The 26,857-nt window shown below is 39.6% G+C and overlaps 2 protein-coding genes across 3 annotated transcripts in view; both read left to right on the top strand.

Moving 5' to 3' along the window:
• Positions 1 to 1,694: 1,694 nt before the first annotated feature.
• ZBTB41 (zinc finger and BTB domain containing 41) lies at positions 1,695 to 24,067 on the top strand. Of its 2 annotated transcripts, none has more exons than XM_082311670.1 (11): positions 1,695 to 1,793; positions 2,501 to 3,736; positions 5,625 to 5,832; positions 6,575 to 6,644; positions 11,640 to 11,787; positions 12,505 to 12,634; positions 14,499 to 14,594; positions 15,133 to 15,239; positions 16,767 to 16,872; positions 17,899 to 17,987; positions 18,760 to 24,067. In XM_082311670.1, exons 2-11 carry the CDS (start codon positions 2,614 to 2,616, stop codon positions 19,401 to 19,403), a joined length of 2,721 nt encoding a protein of 906 aa, XP_082167796.1. In that variant the 5' UTR covers positions 1,695 to 1,793; positions 2,501 to 2,613; the 3' UTR covers positions 19,404 to 24,067. The 2 variants fall into 2 exon arrangements, with proteins under 2 accessions (XP_082167796.1, XP_082167797.1); XM_082311671.1 differs by having other exon boundaries at positions 2,533 to 3,736.
• A 516-nt stretch (positions 24,068 to 24,583) lies between these two features.
• The window catches only part of ASPM (assembly factor for spindle microtubules), a gene marked incomplete at both ends in the record, with an annotated part of 30,270 nt that continues 27,996 nt past the window's right edge, over positions 24,584 to 26,857 (top strand). The window contains 2 exons of the mRNA XM_082312198.1: positions 24,584 to 24,886; positions 26,582 to 26,725. Coding sequence (XP_082168324.1) covers positions 24,584 to 24,886; positions 26,582 to 26,725 — 447 coding nt within the window. The remainder of the gene's footprint in view (positions 24,887 to 26,581; positions 26,726 to 26,857) is intronic.

Below are 26,857 nucleotides of genomic sequence, written 5' to 3' on the forward strand. Positions count from 1 at the left end.
GGCTGAAAAACACCTGAATCCCATTACAGTACAGTGACAACTAAGCAAGTCTCAGGCCTGTTCCACAGAACAGTCTCCTGGCTTGGTTACGCTCGCTGGCAGAACAGTTCTTATCAAGGTTGCATTTTCCTTACATATTTCACTCACGAAAACTCATAAAGCACGTAGCTTTACACTTCCAACCTGAAGATATTTGCTGTGGAAACAGTGAGACCCAAGAAGCCAGATACCTACCTAAATGATGTTTTCATCAACTTGCTATTCAGATTAGAGTGAAATGTAAAGTTCATCTTAAAACTTATAGTGTGTTGTGCTCAAAACTTCTTTTTTCCATGCAAAATCAAAATAGAGAGACTTATTTTTACAGTTTATGTGCAGCTTAACTATGAATCTATAAAAATGAAAGTTGGGCAAGCACAAGCAACATCCTAAAAGAGCAGATCCCCAAAGGTAAGTAGATTTTTGCCTTCAGTGCAAGAAAAACATAGTAATGTTGATTGCTCTATTATCAATTATTGATGCCATCGTTTCACCTCAGAAGTACTAACTGAATGAAAGAACTGATACTATTTGAAATATTATTTGAAATAATTGAATATTAAAATATAATTTGATTTTAATGTACTACTACGGTGAAAAAAATTAAGCTAAATAATTGTAGACTTCAATTAAAATGCATAAGAGAGCTGTGAGTACAGGCAGTATAGCAACAATCAGGAGGTAATGAATGTTTTGAGAATTTTCAGTATTACTGAAAAATGCAACACCTGGAAGTCACGCAGTGTTTATTATGCTAAGTGGCCACCAGCATCAGTTTACAAATCATACGCACAGAACACACGCCGTGGAATAAAGTTTAATCCTGCATTAACGTAACAGTTCTTCCTTAAGGCTCTCAGAAAAACAAACTCGTTTTCAATGTCACGTTGCCACTAGCAATTAGTTATCTTTGGGAAGCTAAAAATATAATAAATAGAAAGACGAATGTCTTGTGATACGCTGATGAACTGCACCCCCAAGCGGATATTCGCCCGAGCCGTGGGGCACTCGTGGGCCTGCTGTCTTTTTGCCATCCGGGAAGCAGGAAAACGGGAAATGTGACAAGGCCCTATGTGAAGTCCTTCAAAATACGCAAGGGAAAGACAAACGCAAAATAATATTATTGAGGAGAACTGTTGGCAGCTTGGAAATTCTGAGTTACTTGCAACGGACTGCTGTGTAAGCATAGGATTCCTTGCTTTTACTCGGTATTTTTAAGCACCGGGGCGGATCCAGCCGCGCACGCTCGCGCAGCCGTTTCGCAGCGGCGCGGGGCCCTCGGCGCGCCCCGCCGCGGGCGGCGGCCCCGCCGGACCGGCTCGCCTCGCTGCCGCCCCGAACCTCTACACAGGCCACGGGTGCCGGGCGCTCAGAAACGCCCCTCACGGGCACGAGCGGCTCCCCCCTCGCAGCCGCGCTACGGCTCCCGCTCACGGCGATTTCCCGGCGCCACCCCGCCGGCAGCGACCCGACAGCCGAGGGGCGGGAGGGGGCCGGGGCCGTGCCGAGGGGCCGGGGCGGGGCGGGGCGGGGCGGCCCTCTCGCCCCCCGCGGTGAGACCCCGGCCCGCCCCGCCGACAGGGGGCGCCGCCGAGCCGGCGCGCTGGCGCATGCTCAGAAGCGACGCGGTCCGGCGCAGGGAGTGAGGTTGCGCGCGGCGCCGGGACCCGGAAGCGGCGGAAGCGGTTGCGGGCGCGGGGTGCAGCGGCGTTTAGCGGCCGAGCGGGCCCCGGGGAGCGCCCGGCGCCGCGCAGGTGCGTGAGGCCGCCGCGCCGGGCCAGTGGGGGGGGTGGGCGGTGGGGGCGGCCATTTTATGTGCCGCTCGGCATGGGGCGGGGGGGGCGGGTCCGGGGCGCCCTCTCTGCCCCCGAGCTCGATGCCGCAGGGCCCCCCTCGGGTCCGCGGCGGACCTGCTGGCGCAGGGACAAAGGCACCGTCCGCGGGCTGGGCCGAGGGAGGCGGGAGCCCGGCCGCGGACCTGACACTTGGCGGTGGCGGGCGCGGGGAGAGGGCCGCGCCGGGCGGCCCGGGCAGCCCCGCCGCCCTGGCAGGCGCCGGGCGGGTCTTGAGGCTGGCCGAGGGGACGGGCGCCCGGCCTGAAAAACAGAAGGGTTGGCTTGCCGTGTTGGGGTTAAACGGAAAGCGAATGTGCTTCGGTGTAATAATAACAACAACAGCGTACGCCCATCCCGGAGTATTTCACAGGCTATATGCGTCTAGGAGACGAGCAAAACCAGCTTCAGCCGTCTCTTTAGGTCTAATAATAGGCGGTGTCGGTGCACTTGCTCCGAGTAGTGTTATGCTGTGGTCTGGAATGGGAAGGGATGAGATTTCAGTAATTTAATAAAAGCTTAATGTATGCAGGGCAGGAAAAACTAAGAGTGAAATACACAAAGCATTAATAAAAAAGGAAGTTATGGTTAAGTGCTAAGAGTAATTTTTTATCATAATTCTTCTGCAGATTATGAAATTACTGTTACATATTTTCCCAAGGTCTGGAGGGGACCCAAGTCTTCACGAGAATTTTTTGCCAATCACCTATGAAGCTCCTGATTTTAACGTTGCACTTTTGCAATGAAGAAAAGGAGACGGCTCGCTGCAAATCTAAGCGAAAAGGTTCATCTTGGCCATGAGAAAGATACTGCAGAACAGATTCTTGTAGTAGACTGTGCACAAGAAATTGTCTCAAAGTCTGCAGAAGGAGCTCCTGCAGATCAGCTTGAATCTTCCCAAGAACTTTCACCGTCATCAGAACAAAGAAAGCTCCTAAGCTCATTGCAGTATAACAAAAATCTACTTAAATACTTAAATGACGATAGACAGAAACATCCATCATTTTGTGATTTACTCATAATTGTGGAAGGAAAAGAATTTAGTGCTCACAAAGTTGTAGTTGCTGTTGGGAGTAGTTATTTTCATGCCTGTTTGAGCAAAAATCCAAGCACTGATGTCGTCACGCTAGATCATGTAACTCATTCTGTCTTTCAGCATTTGCTTGAGTTTCTCTACACCTCTGAGTTTTTTGTATATAAAAATGAAATACCATTAGTGCTGGAAGCAGCAAAATTTTTGGATATCATAGATGCAGTGAAGTTACTAAATAATGAAAGTGTTTCTAATGTACAGACTGATGTGGTAACTGATGCACCTACACCAGCAGAAACACTCAACGAACTGACAGGTAAACTATTAAATAGTCATCAGTGCACTTTTTGTGGTCGAAGTTTCTGTTACAAGAAGTCCTTAGAAAATCATTTGGCTAAAGCCCACAGATCCCTTTCATTGGAAAGAAAACATGGGTTAAAAATGGTTGAGAAGGCCGACTTTTCCACTAGACGTTCTACAAGAAACCGTAAATGTCCAGCTAAATTTGATAACAGTGACAATGAAAGCGGTGATGCATCTGACAGCAATTTGGAAAAAGTCAGTTCTGACAAGGAAACATCTGATAGAAGTGAATTTGAAGACAGTGAAAGTGAATGCAATGCTGATGAAGAGGGACAGGAAGAGGAAATGACAGGTGAAGATTCAGAGTCTGAAGACCAAAGTGAAAAAGAACAGAATGATACTGAAGAGGGTTCTGAGGCAGTTGATTCAGTGGGAAATATTCCTGAAGGCTTAGCTCCAGTGATCATTCAAGGCAGTAGCAAAAAACTACTGCAGTGTCCCAAGTGTGACAAAAAATTTGATCGAATAGGTAAGAGCAAGTTAGGTTGATCTCTTTCCTTTTTACCATATGGTGGTGCTATTTGCATGGGAAATAAACTGAGCTTTTTCTCTGTCCTAGAGAGTGAAGATCAGAATTTCTGGATCATCTCACTGATCCGGCATGCTGCTAATTTTTCTGAATGTATTAAGTTGTGATGTCTGTGGTGCTAAGCAGTTTCGGTAAATGAACTGAGTGCATTATTTGAAAAACGTGCAAATGCTAAATGTATTTCTCTTTCACTGCTCTGAATTCTGGTTGTTAGCATGGTATGTAAAAGCAGCATTGAAAAAGGAGGGAAAAACACCAAGATATTAAACGATAAATTGCTTGAAACTTGTGCCGTATTTTCTGCCAAATTAATTTTAAGTAACAAAGCTGTCATTATTGCTGAAGTAAAACAGCACCATTGTCAAACAGCCTGAAATTCTTCTGTTCTACGTGATGTGTAGATGCTTGGGACCTAGGCACGCTGTCTTCTAGCTTGATTTTTCTGGTCTGTAGTTAACACCAAGTAATACTTCGTCAGCTTAATCTAGTCTGTTAGGATTGTTTATGTTACAGTCAAATCTAGGTGTATAGTTACTCGGGATATCAGAAGAGTAAAAATTCCAGCTTTCCTGTCCTCCTTTCCCACATCAAAAGTAAAGTACTACTGTACTCCAGAATTTTGGTGTTCTTCCAGCTGGAATAAATGTTGAATTATGGTCATGTAAGGTATTTACTTCCTTTCAATCATGGGAATTAGGAAAGACACAGTTCTTCATAGTGTTAGGCATTTTTTGGTGTTCTTATCATAGACATGTTGTGTCTTTCATCAGTTTGAAATTTTAGGAGTTTATGAAAGTGGGGTGGGGCTGGTGTGTGTGTTAATTCTTACTCACAGTGTACTTAGCTTGCTGAGGTGAAATGAATTTTCCAAGGTCACAAATTATATCATAGAAGCTATTTAACATTAAAACTGTGGGATTTAGCTGTGCTTGTAATGCCATATCTTAAAATTAAAAGCAACATAGGAAATTTTCTGGATTTGAGAGCTTTGTTATTAATATTAAAAGGCTACTGTGCAGAAATATACAGCTTGTGAGTATTTAGGGTTGTAATGGTACATTTTGGTTTTGCACACATTGGAAGCCCTTTCCTCTTTGTACTTTCATGACTTAGAATTGTAGTTTTGTGCTCAAAAAATACATGAGAAATAGCATTAAACCAAGTGATACATAAAGTATTTCTTCATAAGCTAGTACAAAGCAGAGAGCCTGCTATTGACTTTAGGTAGGTAGATCCTCAGTGTAGGACTGAATTTTATCCTCAGAAAAAAATGGCAAACAGAAGAGAAATACAAGCAGTGTGAAAGAAATAGAGTAGTATTTTTGTTTATGGTAATATCTTGGGTCCCAAATACAGATAATTTGCAAGGGTCTGTATCATTCATTCAGTGTTTTGTTATTTGAAAGTACTTTAAAAATACTAGTTTGCTGCAAGCCTGTTCCCTGTTCTGAAAAGGTACTTTTCAGTAGTAATAGTAGTAGTAGTAGTATAACTTTCAGTACTTAAGAAGAGTATGCTGTAGCGTTGAACAAGAGGGACTTGTAACCCTTGCGCAGATTTAACAGTAATACAGTGCCCTTTTATTTTTACTCTTTATCTTAAAAATAGTTAAGGTGGAAGTGTGTGGAGGAACATTGGATCAAATGCATATGTGATCACCGTGCAGTTTTCAGTGGTGTAAACCAGTAGAAATCTTTAGATGTGTGTGGAAGGTACTTAGATCTTGACCACATTTGAGAGAGAGATTATAGAACAAACCCCAAATGTATATATTGTAGGTGATACCTGTTACAGTTTATGCTAACAGATTGTTGTTGTTGTTGTATAGGCAAATATGAGAGCCATACACGTGTACACACGGGTGAGAAGCCTTTTGAGTGTGATATATGTCATCAGCGCTATTCAACGAAGTCCAACCTGACAGTGCACAGAAAGAAACACACTAGTGATACTGACTTTCATAAAAAGGAACACAAATGTCCCTACTGCAATAAGCTGCATGCAAGCAAAAAGACCTTAGCAAAGCACGTGAAGAGGCAAGTATGAGCAAATTTGTCTCACATTTCTGAAAAATTGTTTTTTTCAGTTCAAAAGTGAAAATATGTATGCACACCGCATATTCTGCATTATTTCTGTAACTGTTTTTTCAAATAAATATCTTTTCAAAGAACATGGGGATTAGCAGTGTCAACTAACCTACCATAAGGAGTACATAGGGACTGACTAAATAGCAATAGCAGTTCTGTGGCAGTTCTACCGTAGGTTTTTACTATAAATTTTAGAATGCTCAGATTAGCTAGCATGGTCAGTCAGAACACAACAGTCTTAATAATTACCTGTGTTGTTTTTAATTTGGAGGAAGAGTAAAATACCTTCTTTGATTTTAGATGTTGATGCTATACTGTTGATGATAATAGGTGGACAAACCATTTCCATGCAGATTCTTTTAGGTGAATAATTTCTTCATGACAGGTCTAATTATAAGGTATTATTATTTACATACTGCTTTTTTATCTTTCTTTGTAAATATCCATAAAGGATTATAATTGAAACTGCCCTCTGTCTTACTAGTTGTCATATGAGATTCTACAGGAGTCTATAGTCAACACTGCTTTCCAGTTACTTGTGCCTTTAGAATTGTTTAATTATCAGTATTTTGTTCTGCTGATTTGGAGATCAAATTTCATGACACATAAAGTTTAGAAATGGATATTTAGTATTTGGGTGATCTTCATCTTAGAAAGTTATAGCTACTTTCAGCTTCTGTCTTCCTCCTAGGTTTCATCCAGAGAATGTACAAGAATTCCTTTCTATTAAGAAGACAAAAAGTGAAGGTTGGAAATGTGATGTAAGTAATACTTCAGTACTTTTGGTTTCTTCATATAGATACTGTTTTGTGACTTGAATACTTAAGTGAAAATATGGTATGTGTTTCTGTGAAATCTCAGTAAGCTTTGTAAGTGATGGTATAAATTTCCTCTTTATGTGCTGATTTAAGGACTGAATTTTATCTGTATGTACAGCTTGTGACCAGGTAGATAATACCAAATTGAATTTTAAAATAGCTGAAGGCACCGTTTTTTAGTGTGATCAGTTATTACCATTGTTAAAATACATCAATTTGCAGATGATTAGACTTGAGTGTTTGTTGTGGTTTAACCCCAGCTGGCAACTAAACACCACACAGCTGCTCGTTCACTCCCCCCTGGTGGGATGGGGGAGGGAATTGGTAGAGTAAAAGTGAGAAAACTCATGGGTTGAGATAAAGACAGTTTAATAGGTAAAGCAAAAGCTGCGCACACAAACAAAGCAAAAAAAGGAATTAATTCACTACTTCCCATTGGCAGGCAGGTGTTCAGCCATCTCCAGGAAAGCAGGGCTCCATCCTGTGCATAACGGTTACTTGGGAAGACAAACGCCACCACGCCCAATGTCCCCCCCTTCCTTCTTCTTCCCCCAGCTTTATATGCTGAGCGTGATGCCATATGGTATGGAATAGCCCTTTGGCCAGTTGGGGTCAGCTGTCCCAGCTGTGTCCCCTCCCAAATCCTTGTGCCCTCCCAACCTGCTTGCTGGTGGGCTGGGAAGCAGAAAAGGCCTTGACTCTGTGTAAGCACTGCTCAGCAATAACAAAAACATCCCTGTGTTATCAACACTGTTTTAAGCACAAATGCAAAACGTAGCCCTGTACTAGCTGCTATGAAGAAAATTAACTCTGTCCCAGCCAAAACCAGCACATTCTCCACCCCTTATTCCATACCATTTACATCATGCTCAGGTCTCACACTATCTACTACATTGTCATTAACCACGCTTCGCGTTCCTTTGGTACAATACACAGATATCATTCCCCCAGTCTATGGACCAGCCGTGTAAAATGTCCACAAAATGCCCATTGAGTTCATTTAGTTCATTAGTTCGGGCTCCATCTGTTATAGTGGTCACTCAGGACAGGAGAGGTTGTGTGTTACGTGGAATTACTGCGTACCAAAGCCAGCTCAGGTTGGGTCACTGCTGCACTTGCACTGCTTCTTGTAAGGCTTCTCCTCCATTGGTTCAGGTGGTTCCTGCTGTAGTAATTCCCATAACATGCAACTCAGATCCTGGGTTACAACAATTTAAAGGTGTATCCATTACAATCTCCACCTCTGGTCCCTTTGGAACAGGTTATAGGGTTTAACATTGCAATGAACTCCTCCCCTTGGTCCTAGCCTGGCTAGCAACAAGGGGTTCCTGCTATAGTAATTCCCATAACATGCAACTCAGATCCCGGGTTACAACAATTTAAAGGTATTTCCATTACAGTCTCTACCCCTGGTCCCTTTGGACCAGATCATCGGGTTTAACGCTGCAATGAACTCTTCCCCTTGCCCCTGCTCCGGCTTGGATTTATCCACAGACTGCAGTCCCTTAGGTGTTTAGCTGATCCAAGTGGCGCCTTATCTATGAGCCACAGTCTCTCCAGGGGCATACCTGCTGTGGCATAGACTTACCCGCAGCCACAGTTGCTTTGAGGTGTGCCTGTTCCAGCGTGGCCTTCTCCGTGGGCCACAATGCCTTCGGAGATATACCTGCTCCAGCATGGCCTTACCCACAGCCGCAGTCCCTTCAGAAGTAAACCTGCTCCAACGTGGCCTTACCCATGGCTGCAATCCTTCCAGGGGTGTACCTGCTCTGTCATGGGCTTCTCCATGGCCACACGCTTAGAAGTGCTCTAGCATGACCTCGTGCACAGCTACTGATGCTTCAAGGTGTACCTGCTGCAGCATGGACTTATCCACAGCCACAGATGCTTTGAGGCGTACCCTCTCCAGCACGGATTTACCCTTGGGCCATAATCCCTTCAGAGGTATACCTGCTGCAGCACAGACATAACCATGGCCATGAACGCTTTGAGATATGCCTGCTCTGGTGTGGGCTTATCCACATCCACAGACGCTTTGGGGTGTCCTGCTCCTGCGTGGACTCATGCACAGGTCACAGTCCCTTCGACTCGAGTTCACACTGGAGTTCCAGCCTGTCCAGTACAGCAGCACAGACACAGCAGCGATGCCCTGGCCATCTGCCAGCCCAGGCGCATGGCCATTGCTGTTATCAAAATGTTCCCAGGCACAGCAGAGTAAAATGATAAGCAGTTCAGCAAGCAGCAAAAGTAAAAAGCAGCTACTAACGGGCAGTAGACTCTAATATACACTAAGGCAAGCAAGCCCCATGGCAAGCACAGAAGTCTGATGATTAATAGCTGAAAAGCAATAACAGCTATAAATTTGATCTAGCACATTCCAATCAAATCTGCCATTATCTCGAACCCTTTGAGCCCCGCATTGGGCGCCAAAAGGACTGTTGTGGTTTAACCCCAGCCGGCAGCTGAGCACCACATATCCACTTGCTCAGTCGCCCCTGGTGGGATGGGGTAGGGAATTGGAACAGTAAAAGTGAGAAAACTTATGGGTTGAGATAAAGACAGTTTAATAGGTAAAGCAAAAGCTGCACAAACAAAGCAAAAAAAAAAGGAATTCACTCACTGCTTCCCATTGGCATGCAGGTGTTCAGCCATCTCTCCAGGAAAGCAGGGCTCCATCCTGTGCATAACGGTTACTTGGGAAGACAAACACCATCAGTCCAAATGTCCCCTCTTTCCTTCTTCTTCCCCGAGCTTTACATGCTGAGCATGATGTCACATGGTGTGGAATAATCCTTTGGCCAGTCTGGGTCAGATGTCCTGGCTGTGTCCCCTCCCAGCTTCTTGTGCACCCCCGGCCTGCTCGCTGGTGGGGTGGGGTGAGAAGCAGAAAAGGCCTTGACTCTGTGTAAGCACTGCTCAGCAATAACAAAAACATCCCTGTGTTATCAACACTGTTTTCAGCACAAATGCAAAACGTAGTCCCGTACTAGCTGCTATGAAGAAAATTAACTCTGTCCCAGCCAAAACCAGCACAGTGTTATGAATACTTTAAAAACAGTGTAGATTATTTGCTTTCCCATGCACTTCAAGCACTGACCATAAAGTATATGTTTTTGGAAGGCTTTCTCAATAGTGAGGAAAATATATGTTAAATATGAAACACTTTCTCATTTAGCTGTATATGCATATCAACAGAGTTGTGAATTTGTACTAAATTTATCTCTAATTGTAAAATCATAGAGTCCTTTCCTTGATTTTCCCCAGGAGATGTATAGGTGTGAAACTATATCTACTGTAAAAAGGAGTTTGTAGAACTTACATTCTCTATCTGTCTGCTGCCAAATAATGTTTTAAGGTTTCAAATGTTGGGTTTTTTTGTTTGTTTGTTTTACTCAGGGAATCAGTTTACTTTATTTTTTTTCCCCAGGCCAGCTGTTTTGTTTATGCAAACTGCTATATGCCCCTGTATGTCTGTAATATTAGGTGCTATAACATAATTACTAATATTACTTTGTTTGTGAGCTTTTGCTTATAAACATATAGTAAGAGGTTGGGAGATATCAGCTGTAGGAATTTGTAGTGTTCATTCTGCTGGTGATGGTACCATGGTTGGAGGTATTATGTGGTTGACCAAAGGGTGTTATCTTCCAGGTGAAGTTATATTGTATGAACATATTACAGATTCTGTTTGTTACTAGATAAGAAACATTTTAATAGTGGGAATCAGTCGTGCAACATTGTTGATATTAATTTCTCATAAAGTACTCTTATCAGATGAATGATTTAGTAAACTCCATTTTGTGGTTTGTTGTTTTTTTTCTTTTTTTGCTTGAAAATTGTAAGTTTATGTCAAGTAGGAATTTTTAAAAAGTGAGTCGCTGATCTTGTACTGCTCATGTGCATTGAAAATGGACTTGAATTGAAAGCAGGGGTAGAATTCTAGCTCTTATAGCAGTTGGAGAACGAGCAGAACCCTTCGGAGCTGTGACTTTGTTTTCAGGTTGTTTAGTATGTTCTGATTTTCTGAGGCTGAAAGAGTGTTTTCGAGGTGTGCTCTGAGAAACTGATTGCACAATTTAATGTATGGGAGTTAGTACTAAATTCAGCCATTATAAACAGTGGCAACAGTTTCAGAGTGAAATGAGTGAGCACCATGTTGATTTCTTTTAAAGCATAGGACCCTGATGTTAAATTGTAATACCTAGTTTAAATGCCTAAATTTGAGCTGTGGCTTCAATTCTGTAGTTGAACTGCATGCTTACTTTAATGACTACTAATAATTCTTGTACATTTAGGTTTTGATTAATCTGAAAACAGTACTAAAAAGCTCACTTAATTTTAACACTGCAGAAGTTCTGTATGTCTAAAATATATTTTGAGTTATATTTCTTTGTTGGTATTGGCATTTTCTCTTTAATACATGCTGTCAGAGAATTTCCCAGAGGAAATAAAGGAACAGGTATGACTCTAGTTCTACAGTAGCTTATACTAAAACAGCTTTAACCACAGTCCGACAGAGCTATTTCAACATCCAAAACCAAGCCAAAGCTATTTGTTTTTTTTCCATGGTGTTATTTTCTGCTGAGTTACTGTGTTGAAACACCCTAGGAAAAGAGTCTGTTAAGGGCTGGAGTCAGTAGAAAGAAGCGGGGGTGGAACATGTAACTGTATGCAGGAGTTGCCAGTAGTTTGATTTAGGCTGCCATGGATTGGCATTCTAATTGATATAGTGCAATCCATGAGGGCTTATGTAGAACACAGATTTTTTTGGTGTTGACTGCAAGACTTTACAAGTTGGGGTAGAGCATGCTTTTGAAGAATACATGTTTAATTTTACATTGCTGTAGAGAGCAGATGAACTAAACTGTTAGAGTTTATGAATAGGAAAAAAAATGGTTATAAATGATGTATTTTTGACAAAATGTATTATCATTTTAGATTTGTAAGAAATCTTTCACTCGAAGACCTCATTTAGAAGAGCATATGATCCTTCACTCTCAGGATAAACCCTTTAAGTGTACCTACTGTGAAGAGCACTTTAAATCCCGATTTGCAAGACTGAAACATCAAGAAAAATTCCATCTCGGTATAGAAACCTCCTTCTGACATGTAAACAATAGATTTAAAGTAAAACCTTCCTCTGCCATTGTATGTCCTGATCAGCCTGCTTTCCACTCCACCTCCTTTTCCAGTTCTCTCTTTTACAGTTTTGTGGGGGAGTTTTGGTTTGGTTTTTTTTTGGTGGTTTTTTTTTTTTTACTTTTCTGTTCAGCTGTCTTTTTGAGGCATTGTATTGTACCCAAATAAATAAATTAAAAATCGGGGGGAGGGTAAGAAGAATTAAGGTTAATCTTGTTTTAAAACTTTTTTGCATGAAATTGGTTCTCAACTATGGAGTCAGATTCTTCCTGAAGTTTTCCAAAGACCTTTTTCTTTCCTCCTGGAGTATTCCAAAGACTTTTTTATTACTAGTAATTATTTCTGCCATGTAGGAACTAGATTGGTGATACAATGGGAATTTGGTTTTTCAAACAGTCTAAGTGGGCTTAATTACTTTTGACTATTAATTCTAAATTTTCGCTTTACAATCATGAAACTTGCTAAAACACCGAGTATTAGAAATATCCAAGCAGAAAGTTCACAAAGTCTAATTAAGGTATGCTGACTGTACTAAACATTAATCATATGTTAGATAAAACTTTTGCTCTGTAAATTGATCAGGGTTTTCACAAGTAACCAGTCTGTGCATCTTGTTTGGTTTAACTGACAGTTAATAATACTGTGTGCGTCCGTTTCCTTATAGGGCCTTTTCCTTGTGATATTTGTGGCCGCCAATTTAATGATACAGGAAATCTGAAACGCCATATAGAATGTACTCATGGAGGAAAGAGAAAATGGACATGTTTCATCTGTGGAAAATCTGTTAGGGAACGGTAAGGAGTTGCATGACTACTTGAACTTCAGCAGAACAGAGAACTATTTAGCGTGCTTTGTTTGATTCTGAATGTTTTAGCTTTGAGTTTTTAACGTAAATGAAACCGTTTCAGAGGGCTAGTGAATTAACAGGTAGTGTCAGAGCCACAGGTAGCATGGGATTTTTCTGATGACCTCTAAAATTAAGGCTGACACTGTAGGTAATTAGTTAGGAGGCGGAACTATACTAAGAAAGTCTTACCTCTAATTCACTTCACTTAAGGTTCCTGCGTTGTGCAAGAACATCTTGCGTTTGTTGGGGAAAGAGTTTTCTGCCATAGGTATTTTGGTAAATATACTGATGAGGATGGGAAGATGAGGAACACTGGTGAGAATGACTAAGAAGAAATTGGTCTTCTACAAACATGGTTTCATGGAAGATAGAATAATACTATACAACCTTTGCTGCTGCATCTCTAAATGGAGGGAAAAAATGTTAATTTGGCCTTTGAAAAGTGGAAGCTCTAAAAGTAGGCTCATAAAGTCTAGTATATAGAAAAAAAGCATAGAAGAGTTGTAGAAATAAGATTCTTCCTTCCCTCCAATTTCTGTTCTACACATATGAGGGGAAAAAAATGTGAATTTTAAATGGTTGTTAACATGGCTTCAGTGCAGGTGCCTTGCACTGCTCTATAAAGGAGATCTTTTAAGTTTTCCAAATGGTGATTTATATTTAGGTTCTGAAACAGTAAGCCTTATAATTTTTTTTTATTTTGACAGAATACAGCTTCATCTAAGTAACTGTGACTAAGATTCTAGTTATGTCCTGTTTGGGGAATATGAAAAGATCTGAGTTTGTGTGCTGCAGTATGTTTTCCTGATGTTTAATTTTTTTTCCAATGACTGGCAAAGACCCCTGGAAGTATTGTAAGAGGAAGATTTGTCCCTAATGGGTTTTGGTGGTGGTGTGTATTTTTTAGTAGTTTGGTCGATAGGGTATGCATGTGTTAAAAGAAAATGCACTAGTGCAATAATGAAATAGTAAACAAACAAGCTATAAAGCACAGATAGTCTTTTAACTCGGTAAAGCTCACTTTGAACTGCAAGAAGAATTTGTTTAAAAGTCAATATGTTTACACATTGCAAGTTTCATTTATGTTATATAAGGCAGTTGAATATTTAAATGTTGTTGCTCTCATTAGAAAAGATAAAATTTTTGTGTAAAGCATAAAAAATAACTTTGAAAAATAATATTTATAATAAGTACTGGAAGGAGATCAAAGAATTTTCTCTTTTGTTTTGTTCACACACTTACCAGCTGTGTATACAGTAAATTTTATTGTCTGATTCCTTTGCCTCAGAGGAATTTTCAGCTGCATGCACTTTTTTTTTTTTTAACATTGAAAAGGCGATAGTATAGGTAGACTTGCATATGTATACCTATGTATGTGTGTATAAATATATATGTATTTACATGTGCTCTGTGCTGAGTTAAATTAAATTAACATCCATGATGTTATAATTTAGATTTCCTTCAAGTCTGACTTTAAAGCTCTGTCTTTATACATATAGTAACAAGGAAATTATTACATAGAAAATAGTGTCAAAATTGATGTTTTCTTTAATGTATGTTGTCCAAATGTATGTTGGGACAATGTTTTATTTCTTTGCTTATATCGTTTCTAGACCCAGCTGGTTCAATAAATAGTAGATAGGTTGCCTTTGAATGTATGTATATGTATGCATATCTGAATAAATTGATGCAGTTATTTGGATATATTGTGATCCATCAGAGTTAAAGAAATTGAGAAATTGATAGTCTGTTTCACTTTAAAGTGGCAGTGACATTGCTTAAAATCAAATTTTACTGCCTTTTTTAAACAGAACAACTTTGAAGGAACATCTGAGAATTCACAGTGGAGAGAAGCCTCATCTTTGCAGTATTTGTGGGCAGAGTTTTCGTCATGGAAGCTCTTACAGGTACAGATTTTTATTAAATAACCTGCTAAACTGTCTCGCTTATTTGGTGATATAAATGCAGTCATGCTATCAACATAATTCTTTGTAATGTACAGGTTTTGATTTATTCCAAGTCTGAGAGTATTAGTAAATGCTTTAAGCATGCTTAAATATTGAAAATATATTACTAACCTGTGAGAAGTCGTTTAATTTTTAATACAAGACGTTAGTGGTTTAAACACAGACAGAATCCCATGCAAATCTTGCATCAAAGTTGGCTTTCTTTCACATCTAAAGCTTTTGCATCTTTGTTATTCAAAGAGAAAATAAGCAGAGGACTAAAATATACTGCTAAATTAACGTCAGATATGAGAATTTAGCTCTGTCCTCTCTTGCTTTCTAAGAGCAGTTTAAGCATAACCTCAGCTGAAAGTTACTTCCTGATATTTGTGTGAAGCATTAAAGACGCTCTTTTCTGGTATCTTGCATTGAATTAGTAGTACAGATTATGTTAACAAAATTGCATTTTATGGTTATATTTATGACTATAAATACACAGGCTTCATCTAAGAGTCCACCACGATGACAAGAGATACGAATGTGAAGAATGTGGGAAAACATTCATTAGGCACGACCATCTGACAAAACACAAAAAAATACACTCAGGTAGGCATTTTCTTTGAAAATTGGCTTTGAAATTGCTATTTTGAAATAAGACCAAATAAAAAATTAATGATGGATTTTTTTTTTTCAGTACATGCCATGTTTTAGGCCTGATAAAAGTTCCTCTAACTATTTTTAAGGTCCACTAAAGTAGGGTTAATCTTACACATTTTCAAGGTGTAAAAGCCAAGTGTTTCCTCCATGTTAACATAGAAAACCGAGGGACAGTCAAAAACATGTAACAGTGAATTGCTTTAAAAATAATAGTAAAAAAAAGCAAAAGTGAAAAAGGAGGATTTTTTCATGAGTTCAGATTTCTTTTTTTTAATAGCAATTGTGTGAAACATTATTACCACAACACAGAAGAAGCTGTCACAGTCTCTGTCAAAGTTTGTACACTGATCACTTTAATGTAAAAACATCAAAGAGGTGTTTCTGAAGTCTCTGTTATGGGCAGGAGGGAAGGAAGGAAGGAAAGGAAGGAAGGAAGGAAGAAAGGAAGGAAGGAAGGAAGGTGGTGGGAGTAAACCCTGAGAACAGCCAGGTGGGGATGATCAGGAGGAAGAAAAAAAATCTTTCTTTTGCAGTGGGAGCAGAAAGTTTATCAAATGTATAGGAAGAGCAAAGATTCACTAGGGACTTTTTCAGAACAGGATCCAAAGAGAATGTGGCCTTCTAGGAGGCAAAATATGTTCTAGGCAGCATGAAAATATGAAAGTGATCAGAGTCTAAACTTCCTGAGCCTTTATTTTGAAGGACAGCTTCTTTTTTGGTGTTTGAAGTCATAGTGTCTGCTATAAAACAAAGAAATCTTTGAAAACTCAAGTTAAAAAAAAAAATCCTCTTTTCTACTCTATTTGCTTTTCCCCCCCTCTAGAAAGTTACATTCTTTGACTGTCCACACTCCTCCTACTTACATGAGAAGAAATATTCTGCCACTTTGTGGAAGATCTCAAGATGACTAAAAAGAATCAAGATACTTTTAAGCAGCAACATAAAAGAAAAAGGTAACTATGTAAATCAGGATAATTAAAAAGATAAATACTGTGATGTAATTTTAGGTTCTAAAAATGAGTAGTTGAAAATAATTGGTATGTTTAAATAAGCTTCTCTTTTAAAGCCCCTGAATTACTGAAGATATCACATTTCGGGTCATAATGAAGAGAGTAGATTCCTAGTCATTCATTTGTACCTCTCATGCAGTGGGTGTTTTGGGCAAGTGTCTCTTAACTCATGAACATGAATTTCTTTGTAGAAATGACAAATGGTCAGTAATAGTCATATGTAACAAGTGGTAAAAAGCCTTACTCTGATAGAACCAACTTACTTCCTGAGTTTTGTTCTTACTCAGAGAACTCACTTCTGAATTTTCTTCTTACTCAGAGAATCCTTCTCTGAGTAAGGTATGGAAGAGCTTGATTGGCAGACTTTGTGAACATGGATCTACTGTATGTCTTACAATTACAGCTCTTAGACATTTAATAAGTTCCAGAAGATTTAACCAAAATTTATTGAATTTTGCCCTTGTAGGTGAAAAAGCACATCAGTGTGAGGAATGTGGAAAATGTTTTGGCCGTAGAGATCACCTTACTGTTCATTATAAAAGTGTTCATCTAGGAGAAAAAGTTTGGCAGAAGTAAGTGTGGGGTTTTTATAACTGCGTAAATACTTCTGTGCTGTAACAGATTTTGTTGGGACTTGCATGTTCGTGCAGAATTCTAGTAGTCTGTGTGTTTGTCGTGCCCGTTACCTTAGTCTTGGTAGAGATATTATCATGGTTTGAAGTGGATGTCAGAAAATTGCCTTCACAATTTAAGAAAGATGTTTTCTTTGTAGCATAAGTGAGTAAATAAAATAAAAACATAAAAAAGGATCAAATTTTAATCTGTCGATTAGCTGTCTCAATGTTTTTCTAAATTGATGGTTTGCTGTAATACTGTCATTGCAGACTAGTTAAGACTGAATTATTAGACATCATTTAAGCACTGTGAGAACTATGCCATGCTTAGATATTTTAGAAGCTGGTAGCAGATTAGTGAAAGCTCTGAAAGTAGGTAAAAACTTTGAAACTTGAGTTATGTCTATAAATTGAAAACGCAATAGGGTTTTTAAATTCTTGAGCTCCAAAAATAAGCCTTTCAGAGATTTTAAAATAAACGGAGACCTAGTTGTTTTTTCAAATGATACGTTTTAACTGCTTGTACTCATTAGCGTTGTGTAGAAGCTATTATAGACGTGTCTATGTTGAAAGTACAGTACATAATCTGCTTATTCTCTGTTTTTTCTCGGTAGCCGGTAGCCTAAACCATTCCTAGTACTATTTATGGCGTAATTCTGCTGAAGTGAAAGGCTCTTGTAGATGTAGGGCAAAAACTGTTACTTAAGGATATTTTTGAGGTCAGAAAAGAAGTTTTAGTAGCTTTTGCTCTTTGAATACTAAGTGCCAATCTCAGCAGAGAATAAGCTTGAATATCGAAAAGAATCTTAATTGACCTTATTGGTGTGCAGATGCCAGGAAATATGGGCATAAGTGAGGATATTTGGAAAATTTGATATTCAGCTGTTTTGCAGTTAAAGATTTCAGAAAGGACTGTGCACATAGCTTTGTTGTTAGTTGGTTTAAAAAAAGTATCTAACACGAAATGTCTTTTCTTCTTTAAAGATACAAAGCAACATTTCACCAGTGTGAAGTCTGTAAGAAGGTTTTTAAAGGGAAATCAAGTTTGGAAATGCATTTTAGGACACATTCAGGTAAAAATAAAATAAACCACAATAAAACCACCAAACATGTAGGAATGTATTTTTATGCATTAACATTGATGGAATTATTTAATTCATTATGGTTGTTGAGCATTCAGGGCAAGAGTAGCAGGAAGCAGCAAGACTTTTTATTCTTTCTCATATGTTAGTCATTCCTGAATACTACCTTCTGAATGTATCAGTTGAAATATTGATAATCCTCAACACAGGTTTGTGGTATTCTCTCTACACCTCTTCCTTTAGTTTACTGGTGTATGTTCTTGCCAAATTTACCCGGACCTTCTAATCATTTTTGTGGTCCGGAGAATACTACATTTCAAGTGGTAAACTAAACAAGGATTTGAAATCCCTTTGGAAAGGTTTATGTCCTTGTATGTCCGACTTCGGCTTTCGTGCCTTATGTTTAGGGAAATCATTGTCCTTTTGAAATGTATAGAAGTACAAATTGAGCTCATTTAATACCAGTATCATAACAGTTTAAAGACTGTTCTTTTTTGTTTGGTTTATATTCTGATTGTCTTTGCGTGTACCTAACAAATGCCAAGTATTGAGAGAATTGTATGTAAGGAGAAGGGTGTGCTAATACAACTTCTGAACAAACTTCTAATGGCTGCCTTGATTCCAAAATGGATGCTAAACATACACTCTTTGTTTTCAGTAAAATTGTTTTATACTAGGTCTCTATGCCATAATCCATGTATTTATTGCCATATTTATGTGTGATGTGGTGTTACTCAGAATTAATTCTTCTCTGTCTTAACAGGCGAGAAACCCTATAAATGTCAAATATGTAATCAGTCTTTTAGAATTAAGAAGACATTAACAAAACACATGGTTATTCATTCAGATGCTCGACCTTTTAATTGCCAACACTGCAATGCCACATTTAAACGAAAAGACAAGCTGAAGTATCATATTGATCATGTTCATGGATCAAAGGCTGCAGAAGAGGCATTGACATCTTCTTCAGAGGAAAAGCTAGTCTCCTTACCAGTGCAGTACACCTCTGATGACAAAGTTTACCAAACTGAGGCTAAACAGTATGTGGAACAGTCCAAAGCGTATCAATCAGAAGCCAAAACTTTGCTACAGAATGTATCTACAGAAGTATGTGTGCCTGTGACTCTGGTACCAGTTCAGATGTCTGATCCGCAAGCTGATCTAGTACAGCATACTACTCAGTCACATGGCATTCTTCCTCCACAACCTGAGCAGACAGATTATCAACGAGCAACAGATCTATCATTTCTGGAGAAATATACTCTTACTCCACAACCTGCAAATATTGTTCATCCTGTAAGGCCTGAGCAAATGTTGGATCCTAGAGACCAGTCATATCTTGGAACTTTACTGGGGCTAGATACAGCTCCTACTGTACAGAATATTTCAAACAATGAACATTCATAATCAGACCATAACATTCCACCTAATTTACTAAGCCATTAGCCTACAGAAGGCTGATATGGCAATTAAGATTTATATTTTGTATTTTATTTGGACTCATGAGTCTTCTGCATAGTTTTGGAAAAACAGGTTTGTTTACATAATATTTGAACATTTAGGCACATTTTGATGCATACTGAAAGAGTGTTTCTTGTGATTTTAAGAGTTTTTAAAAATCTTATAGATGGTCTTTTAAAAATTATGCTCTGAAATATCTTTTAAGGATAGTGGCTGAAAAATATAATTACATATCTGGCTATTAATTTAAAAAAAAATGGTTTGCCTTCTGCATCTCGCTTTGAATTAATGTTTTAAGTGTAATAGAAAGCCTTCTGGAAGAATAAGGACTATATCAAATTCATTAAGAGTTGTAAGGGCAGGCAGGGATATAAAACACAAGCTTTGAATTATGTTTCACATAGAAATGAAAATATAATTTTACTTGAACCATCAGGCATTTTAGGAGGGTTTTAAAGTCTGCTGGACTCTGGAGCCTAGCCAATGGACACAGGACCTAGATTCTTCTGAAAAGTGGTTCAGATATTTCATGAAGACACTAAACAGGGTGTTTGGTGCACCCTCTCAGTATAATTAGGCTGCCTAAATTTGGCCTCTTAATTCTTCCTTGATTTCTAATATTGAATTATGTGGAAACATCTAGACAATGGTATTGTCTAATTTTCTACAGTTACTCATAATATGCATTTTTTTCTTGCTTTTTCAATCTTGTTTGTCTTCTAAAGTGTGCCCCACACTCTAACTTTGAAAGAAAAGGGAGTATTTGCAAGGTCATTTTAATCTATGAACAGTCATAAAGGATTGGCATGGTTTATCCTTGTTAGAGCATAAATTATACCAGAGTCCCACATTAGCGTGCCCATTTTCAGGTTATCTGTGACAGAGAAGAAATTTAAAGGCTATTATTTCCAGAACATTACTCAACTTCTATTTAAAAGAAAGAAATAATCAGTAATTATAAATCTCTTGTGAGTTGCTAATGAAATTGTTTTGTTTCTCACTTTATTGTACTGTGTTTATAAAACAAAGTCAAACTCTTGAGAGTATTTTATGTCTTAAATTATCTTTAGCTTTTTGTTTACTAGACAAGGGTTTTTTCCAAAAGAACCATCTTGAACTACAAGTCTAGTGTAATTCACCATGAAATCTAGTATAATTTAACCTCATCATGCTTTCTATTTTAAGCCTACTTTAAAAATAAGTATTCTGCGTTTGTTTGGTGAATATTATGCCAAAGAAAGTATCTGAAGTAATTTTATAATCTTCATTATTCCTTACAAGAATTACATGTTAAGGCAAAATTTTCCCCAGTTTTCCCTATTCTTAAATTATTATCTTAAAGAAACTTTAAAATGGGAAACTGGATGTATGTGTATTATTGTAACTGTTAAATTTATCCAGTGACCTGAGCACAAGTGATCTGTGGTGAAAAGCTCTTTTATCATTGCAGTTCTATAAAGTCTAAGTGGCACAGATCATTTTAAATCCTATTCGAATACTTCGGTGTTAGATTCCGTTAATCCCCATCTACTTCAGAGTTGAGCAGTTTGCAGGAGAGGGGCCAGAGCTGCCTGAATGTTAATATTTTGAAGCTTGTACCCTAATGGATTCTTAACCTAAACACACCAAAGATTTCTGTTAGCTGTTAAATAGTGGCAGAGTTATAGAATTCTAAGTGTTATCGATATTTAAAAAGGACTTAGCCAAAGAAGCACAATAGAAGTCCTAAACTTTAAAAGTTCGGTTTCTAAAACAGGACTACATATGTTTAACTGTTCTATGTTTGTATCTCTAAAGTAAAATTTAGAGCTGTGCTCTGGGAATGTTCAGACTGACATGCTGTAAATACATCTGGCAAGAAGCTGAATACTAGCAAATATGCAGCAATAACGAGGCCATTGAATGCCACCTTCTGAAAGGACACTATCAAGTACTACCCTTCCTGCTTTCTAACTCCCCCTTCATCTCCTTTCAAAATAAAACTGTTTCTGTCATCTTTACACTCCATGGCTTGAAAACTACTGGTTTATGTGTAGTTTTCAAGTCGACATGTATGTATCATATTCATATCACCGCATGTGGACGTGAAACATGATTTTCAGCATTTGTAATTGTACTGTTAAAATTAACCCGACATCAGCGGTGTCAGTGCAGTTCTCAGACTAAAAAGCCTCACTCTGTTATTTCCTGTCTTTTCTGTCCTACAGTAGAAAAAAGTATTGTAGGATTTTGAGAAAACAGTGGCTTAAAAATAGTTGATAACTAATTTTTTATTTTAAAATCCAGTCTGTTCGGAAGGCACTCTGGTAAAATACTAAAATGGAATTTGGAGCATATTTACTTGATAATGTCCTTTTTAAAATTTTCATGATTGTGCCTTTTATATATATTCTGAATAATGGCTTTTTCTCTAGTTCAGTTGATTATTCAGAAAACATTAAGGTCAATATCTTCCAAAGGGCTTCATGTTTTTGGGTGCCCGACAAGAAACAGACTATAAAAGGACTCGTTTTTCAGAAAAACGAGCGCTCTCTTTGCTGTTTGGGTGACCAGAATTAATAGTCATTCCTGGAGAAAATGACCTACTAGTTCTTTGGCGTTCTTTTGTTTGCAGATAACCCTACTAGTTAGTGTTTTTACCTGCTGGTCAGGCTGGATCATTGCCAGTTGACAGTGAAAGAAAATAGGAAAGCTTATGTGCTAGATACATAGTTTTTATTTTTTTAATATCATGAGCTATAATTCTTACAGCTTTACATCTATTTAAAATTCATATATGAGCAAAGTAAATTTTCATGGACTGGTACTTCATTTGGTAGGTGGAAGTAGCTGATCTCTGCTTGATGGGGTACAGTTCCTCTCAAGAGGACTGGAGTTGAAGGGCAGAGATCTGCACCTCACAGCTGCGTGGGTCGAAACTCCTTAGGTGTCTGGTACCTCCATTTGATTATGTGTATGTACTCATCCAAGAGTGCATGTCCTGTTGATCTGGAGGGCGCTTTTACAATAAAGGCTATGTTCTATCTGGCAGTCATTGACTCAGTTGACCGTTTGTTGCCAAAGAAGGAAGAAGCAGGTCTGTCTTAAAAATATCTCTGAAGAATGATCAATGGCACATTGCAAAAAGTTGGTCTTTTCCAGATGCTGACCTTTGGGGAGAAGAGTGGAGTCCGTGTTGGTACTCTAAACTGATATGTGGTTCTGAGAACTTACTGCACTCATTCTGTTTAAACACTTAATTATGTATTTTTTTGCTGAACAAATTTCTGGTTGTTGACTAGGTTACTGCCTTTTATTCTTTAAGTGGATGTTACCTTCACTTTATTTATTTATATTGGAATTTCCTCTTTGAGCACTGACACTTTTCCTATAGAGGTATGGCTCTCATGGGTTCTCTTTATGCTGAACATCAGTAATTGTAATGGTGATGATATATCTTCTGTAAGGCTGTGGTTTGCTTAAAAATATAGTGCTACTTTAGTCTGGATTATAATTCGGGTAGTTATTTTTAAAGATGGGTCATGCCAGAACACAGTGACAAAAGATTTACTTGGTATCATCAAAGAGCTAAGCTTATTGCCCTAGTAACGAACGCAGCATCCAGAACTGTGAATAATGCTTCAAAGGAATCGCCTCGTAATGTGCTTGATTGAACATGGGATGTGTTATGGCCTGCTAAGGAATAAATGACCCTCAAGTTTTTAAATTTAAAATAATTTCTGTGTAGAAGTTCATGAATGTAGAGTTATGAATGAATTCTGAGAAGGCTGTTGTAGATGAATAGTTTTTTTTTTTTTCCCCCTGAAAACAATAAGAAAGATGTGACATTTTTCTCTATTGAGCATACATGCATAACTGATCCAGATTGCAGGTTCTCCGTATGACTGAAGCTTAAGGGAAATAGAGTGCATTTATCTGTAGGTCCTTGTGACTGCTGTCACGTGTGATCGTTTTTTACAGTATCGTCTCGCAGTGATTCGGTTGTTTCATGGTATGGGTTGAAGAATGACACTGGCAGAATATAATGCAGGGCAGTCACTTTGCTTAAGCCCATAAGGATCTTTTTCATGGTTCATAAGAAATGTTTTGGTTTAAAAGGATATGATGGATTAAAGGTGACAAAGGCAAAATTTTTTGAATCTCCCCTAACCATTTTGATCATATTTAAATGTTGGTCCTTTTATATGAAAGAATAAGGTGAAATAAACTCAATATTTTGTCACTGGTATATGAGATAATGTGTTTTAAATGTGATCTGTATAGGTTGATATTTTAGCTGGAAGTCTTTAAGTAAAGTTGTCTTTTTAGGGGAAATTTTTTGCTGTAAGGAAAAGTTAGGAAGTATACTGTAAATGTAGAAGTACTCAGTCCTATGTGTAATTTTGTTTGTTATGGAAAAGTAAAGTTCTTTTGTCTTAACATTGCTTGCTTCACAGGATTTCTTGCAGGGGTGCTTGTGCTAAGTTTCAGCTTCTGCCCCTTTTTCTTTTTTTAAACAGCGTGGAAACACACTATTCTGTATGTCTTTCAGTTTTAAAGCTCATGAAAGATAAACAGATGAGGCAAACATTTTCATCAAATTTGTGTGCAACTCATTCTACATTTTATTTTAAAATATTTTGTAAATTAAATTTATTTAGAAAAATACTTGGCTTCACTTGATTTTTTTTGTTTGTTTGTTTTAATATGGGTAGCTTTTTAGCGTGAAGGTTTGCCAAATCCATTGTTTTGTTTTTTAATTTTGAAGCATCACTCAAGCTATCCAATGCTAAGCCTAAGGCCACCTCCCATTACCAGCTCCGCGCCGGACACTTGGGAGCCTCACGCACGGTGGACGGAGAGGGCCGGGGCCGGGGCCGGGGCCGGGGCCGGGGCCGGGGCCGGGGCCGGGGCCGGGCGCTGCCGCGCGGTGGCGCCGCTCTCCAGCCGCGGCGAGGTCGGGGCGTTTAAATAAAACGCCCAGCGCTAATTGGCGGAGAAGCGAGGGGGCGGGGCGGGCCCGCGCGGGGATTGGCGGGGGCGCCGGTTTTGAACGGGCGGAGGGAGGCGCGGCGGTTGGTGCGGTGCCGGAGCGCTGGCTGTGTGGAGGGCTGGAGCCGGTCCCGCTCCGGGCTTCTGCCCCGGGCATGGCCGCGGGTTTCTTCCCTGGAGCGGCGGTGTGGGAGCTGAGCTCCGCCGCCAGCCCTAGGCGGCGGCGCTGGGCCGCGCGGGGGGGTGAGGAGGACGCGGAGGAAGCCCCCGCCGTACTGGTTTTGAGCCACTTCTCGCGGCCGCCCTTCCTCAGCTTCGGCAGCCTGCGCGTCGGCGCCTCCCGCACGCGCCTCCTGGGCATCGACAACCCCAACGCGGAGGACGCCGAGGTGGTCGTCGACCGCTTTCCGGCTTCTGCCAGGGGCTTCAGCATTGAGCATCGCCGCTTTTTTGTGCAGGTACCGGTGGGCGGGTGCGTGTGAGTGTGTGACACGCGAGGGGGCCCCGAGCCGTGCCCTGCGGGCGAGGGTGCTGGGTGGTTCCAAGGGCCGGGGGCGAAGGGGGGGCCGGGCAGCTCCCCGCCTGAGCCGCTCGCTGTTCGGCGGCAGGGGAGGCCCCTCCGCCGGCGCGAGGAGTGTTACCGGTTTGCGGCGTAACCCTCCCCCGGGAGAAGTCACGCGTCACCTGGCCGCGCAGCACTGCGGTCTTAGGTAGCTGGTACCCCGCAAGCTGCACCCCCGCTGTGGGTGGTGGTTGTGGGCGCTGTGTTCCTGTCCCGGGGTTGGCGTTAAAGGGGAAGAGCTGGAGCTTTAGATGGCGGGATTAGACCTCTCCGGGCCTGGGGACTGTGTCACAGGCTACGAAGGCCGTAAATCCTGGCTCAACAGAGGGGCTTTTTTGCAGTAAGGTGCAAAAAAGAATAATTAATTGTTCTCTGGGAATGTGCTTTTGAAGACAGAAACAGAAGAATAAGAGGTGCTTAAAAAGTGACCTCTCAAAAGTTGGAGGACATCTGTTTAGTTTAGGAAAAAGGCTGAGGGAGCTTGTTGTGAAGAGGGTACTAATTCACTTTCTGCACGTTAATTAATAATACAATAGAGAGCAAAGCAGGCTTAATCTAGGAAAAAATCTTTACAATTCCCAAAGAAATATAAACTATGGTTAATCCAATCAATGCCGATTTTTAAAGGGACAGTTTAGACAAACGTGTATCTATGGCCATCTAGAATCTCCAGAGTTTTTGTGCGAGAGGAAGAAAATCTGGAGATCTCTTGCAACAATGTGCTTATAAAAACAGGCTAGACTCTCACTGTGAAGTATTTGAATAGCAACTTCCTATAGTAATTAGTGAATACTAACTGTTGTTGACCCGCTTTACCGTATAAGCACATATTGAAATTAGGTTGCATGTTTTCATTAAATGCATCTGCCCAAGGAGGTGGAACTCCAAATTCAAATGCTCAAGGGATTGGTCATTTTCACACTCTCTTTTGTATTTGTGTCTGTGGTATAACCATTCCTTAGTCTGTTAGTATTGATATCAGCAGAGCACCGAAATGGTTCGGTAGAGGTCACTGCGCATGAAGAATCTTTACATAGATCATACATAGCTCCCGCAACTTCCTTGTTTATTTGCAGTGCCTTCATTTTTATTCAATGAACTTGTGTGTCAAATGTCATCTTTGCAGGTCATTTGACTAAAAAATTTGACACCTGTATTTAGGTTCAGCTAAAGTCCTGAAAATTAACCTCTGATGGTTAATCCAAATATAATTCTCTCAAAATTTACTTTAGAGGACTTATTTGGTTAATATGTGCAAAAAATTATGTCATTTCTTCTACTTACTTTATTCAAATCTTGTCCTTTCTACTATGTGTTATATTTATATGTGTTGTTGCTTGCTTTCCATATTGTTTCATTAAGAGGTATATGCCCTTTTAGTAAGACAACATTTTTGGTAGAGGTTGCTTAAATTTACATGTCGGAAGGGAAAACTTGACGTTTCAACATTTAACAATTGTTTATCATTTCATGTTGTTGGAATATATGTTACTTCTGTATACTGTTTCCCATTTGATTTGATTACTCTGTCTTTCATGTTACATAAGTGTACCTAAGTGCTAGATATTAAATATTTTTTTTTCTCCAATAGTCAGGACAAAGAATCTTTGTTTCTGTAACATGGACACCACTAGAAGAAGGAAAAGTCCGAGAACTGGTAACTTTTGTTATTAATGGCATTGTAAAGCATCAAGCTGTGCTCCTGGGTGTGGCTGAACAGCCTCTGAAGAAAAAGGTAAATATGTGTTTATTATGTGTCTTAATTCTATTACTTTGGCACAGCTGACACAGATACTGTTTTTACTAGTAGAAAATTCAATGAAGGAGAATTAAAAATTGATAAAAGATGCTGTCTGTGGGGAATGCT

This window comes from Platalea leucorodia (assembly GCF_965183815.1).
Source record: "Platalea leucorodia genome assembly, chromosome: 5".
Taxonomy (NCBI): Eukaryota; Metazoa; Chordata; class Aves; order Pelecaniformes; family Threskiornithidae; genus Platalea; species Platalea leucorodia.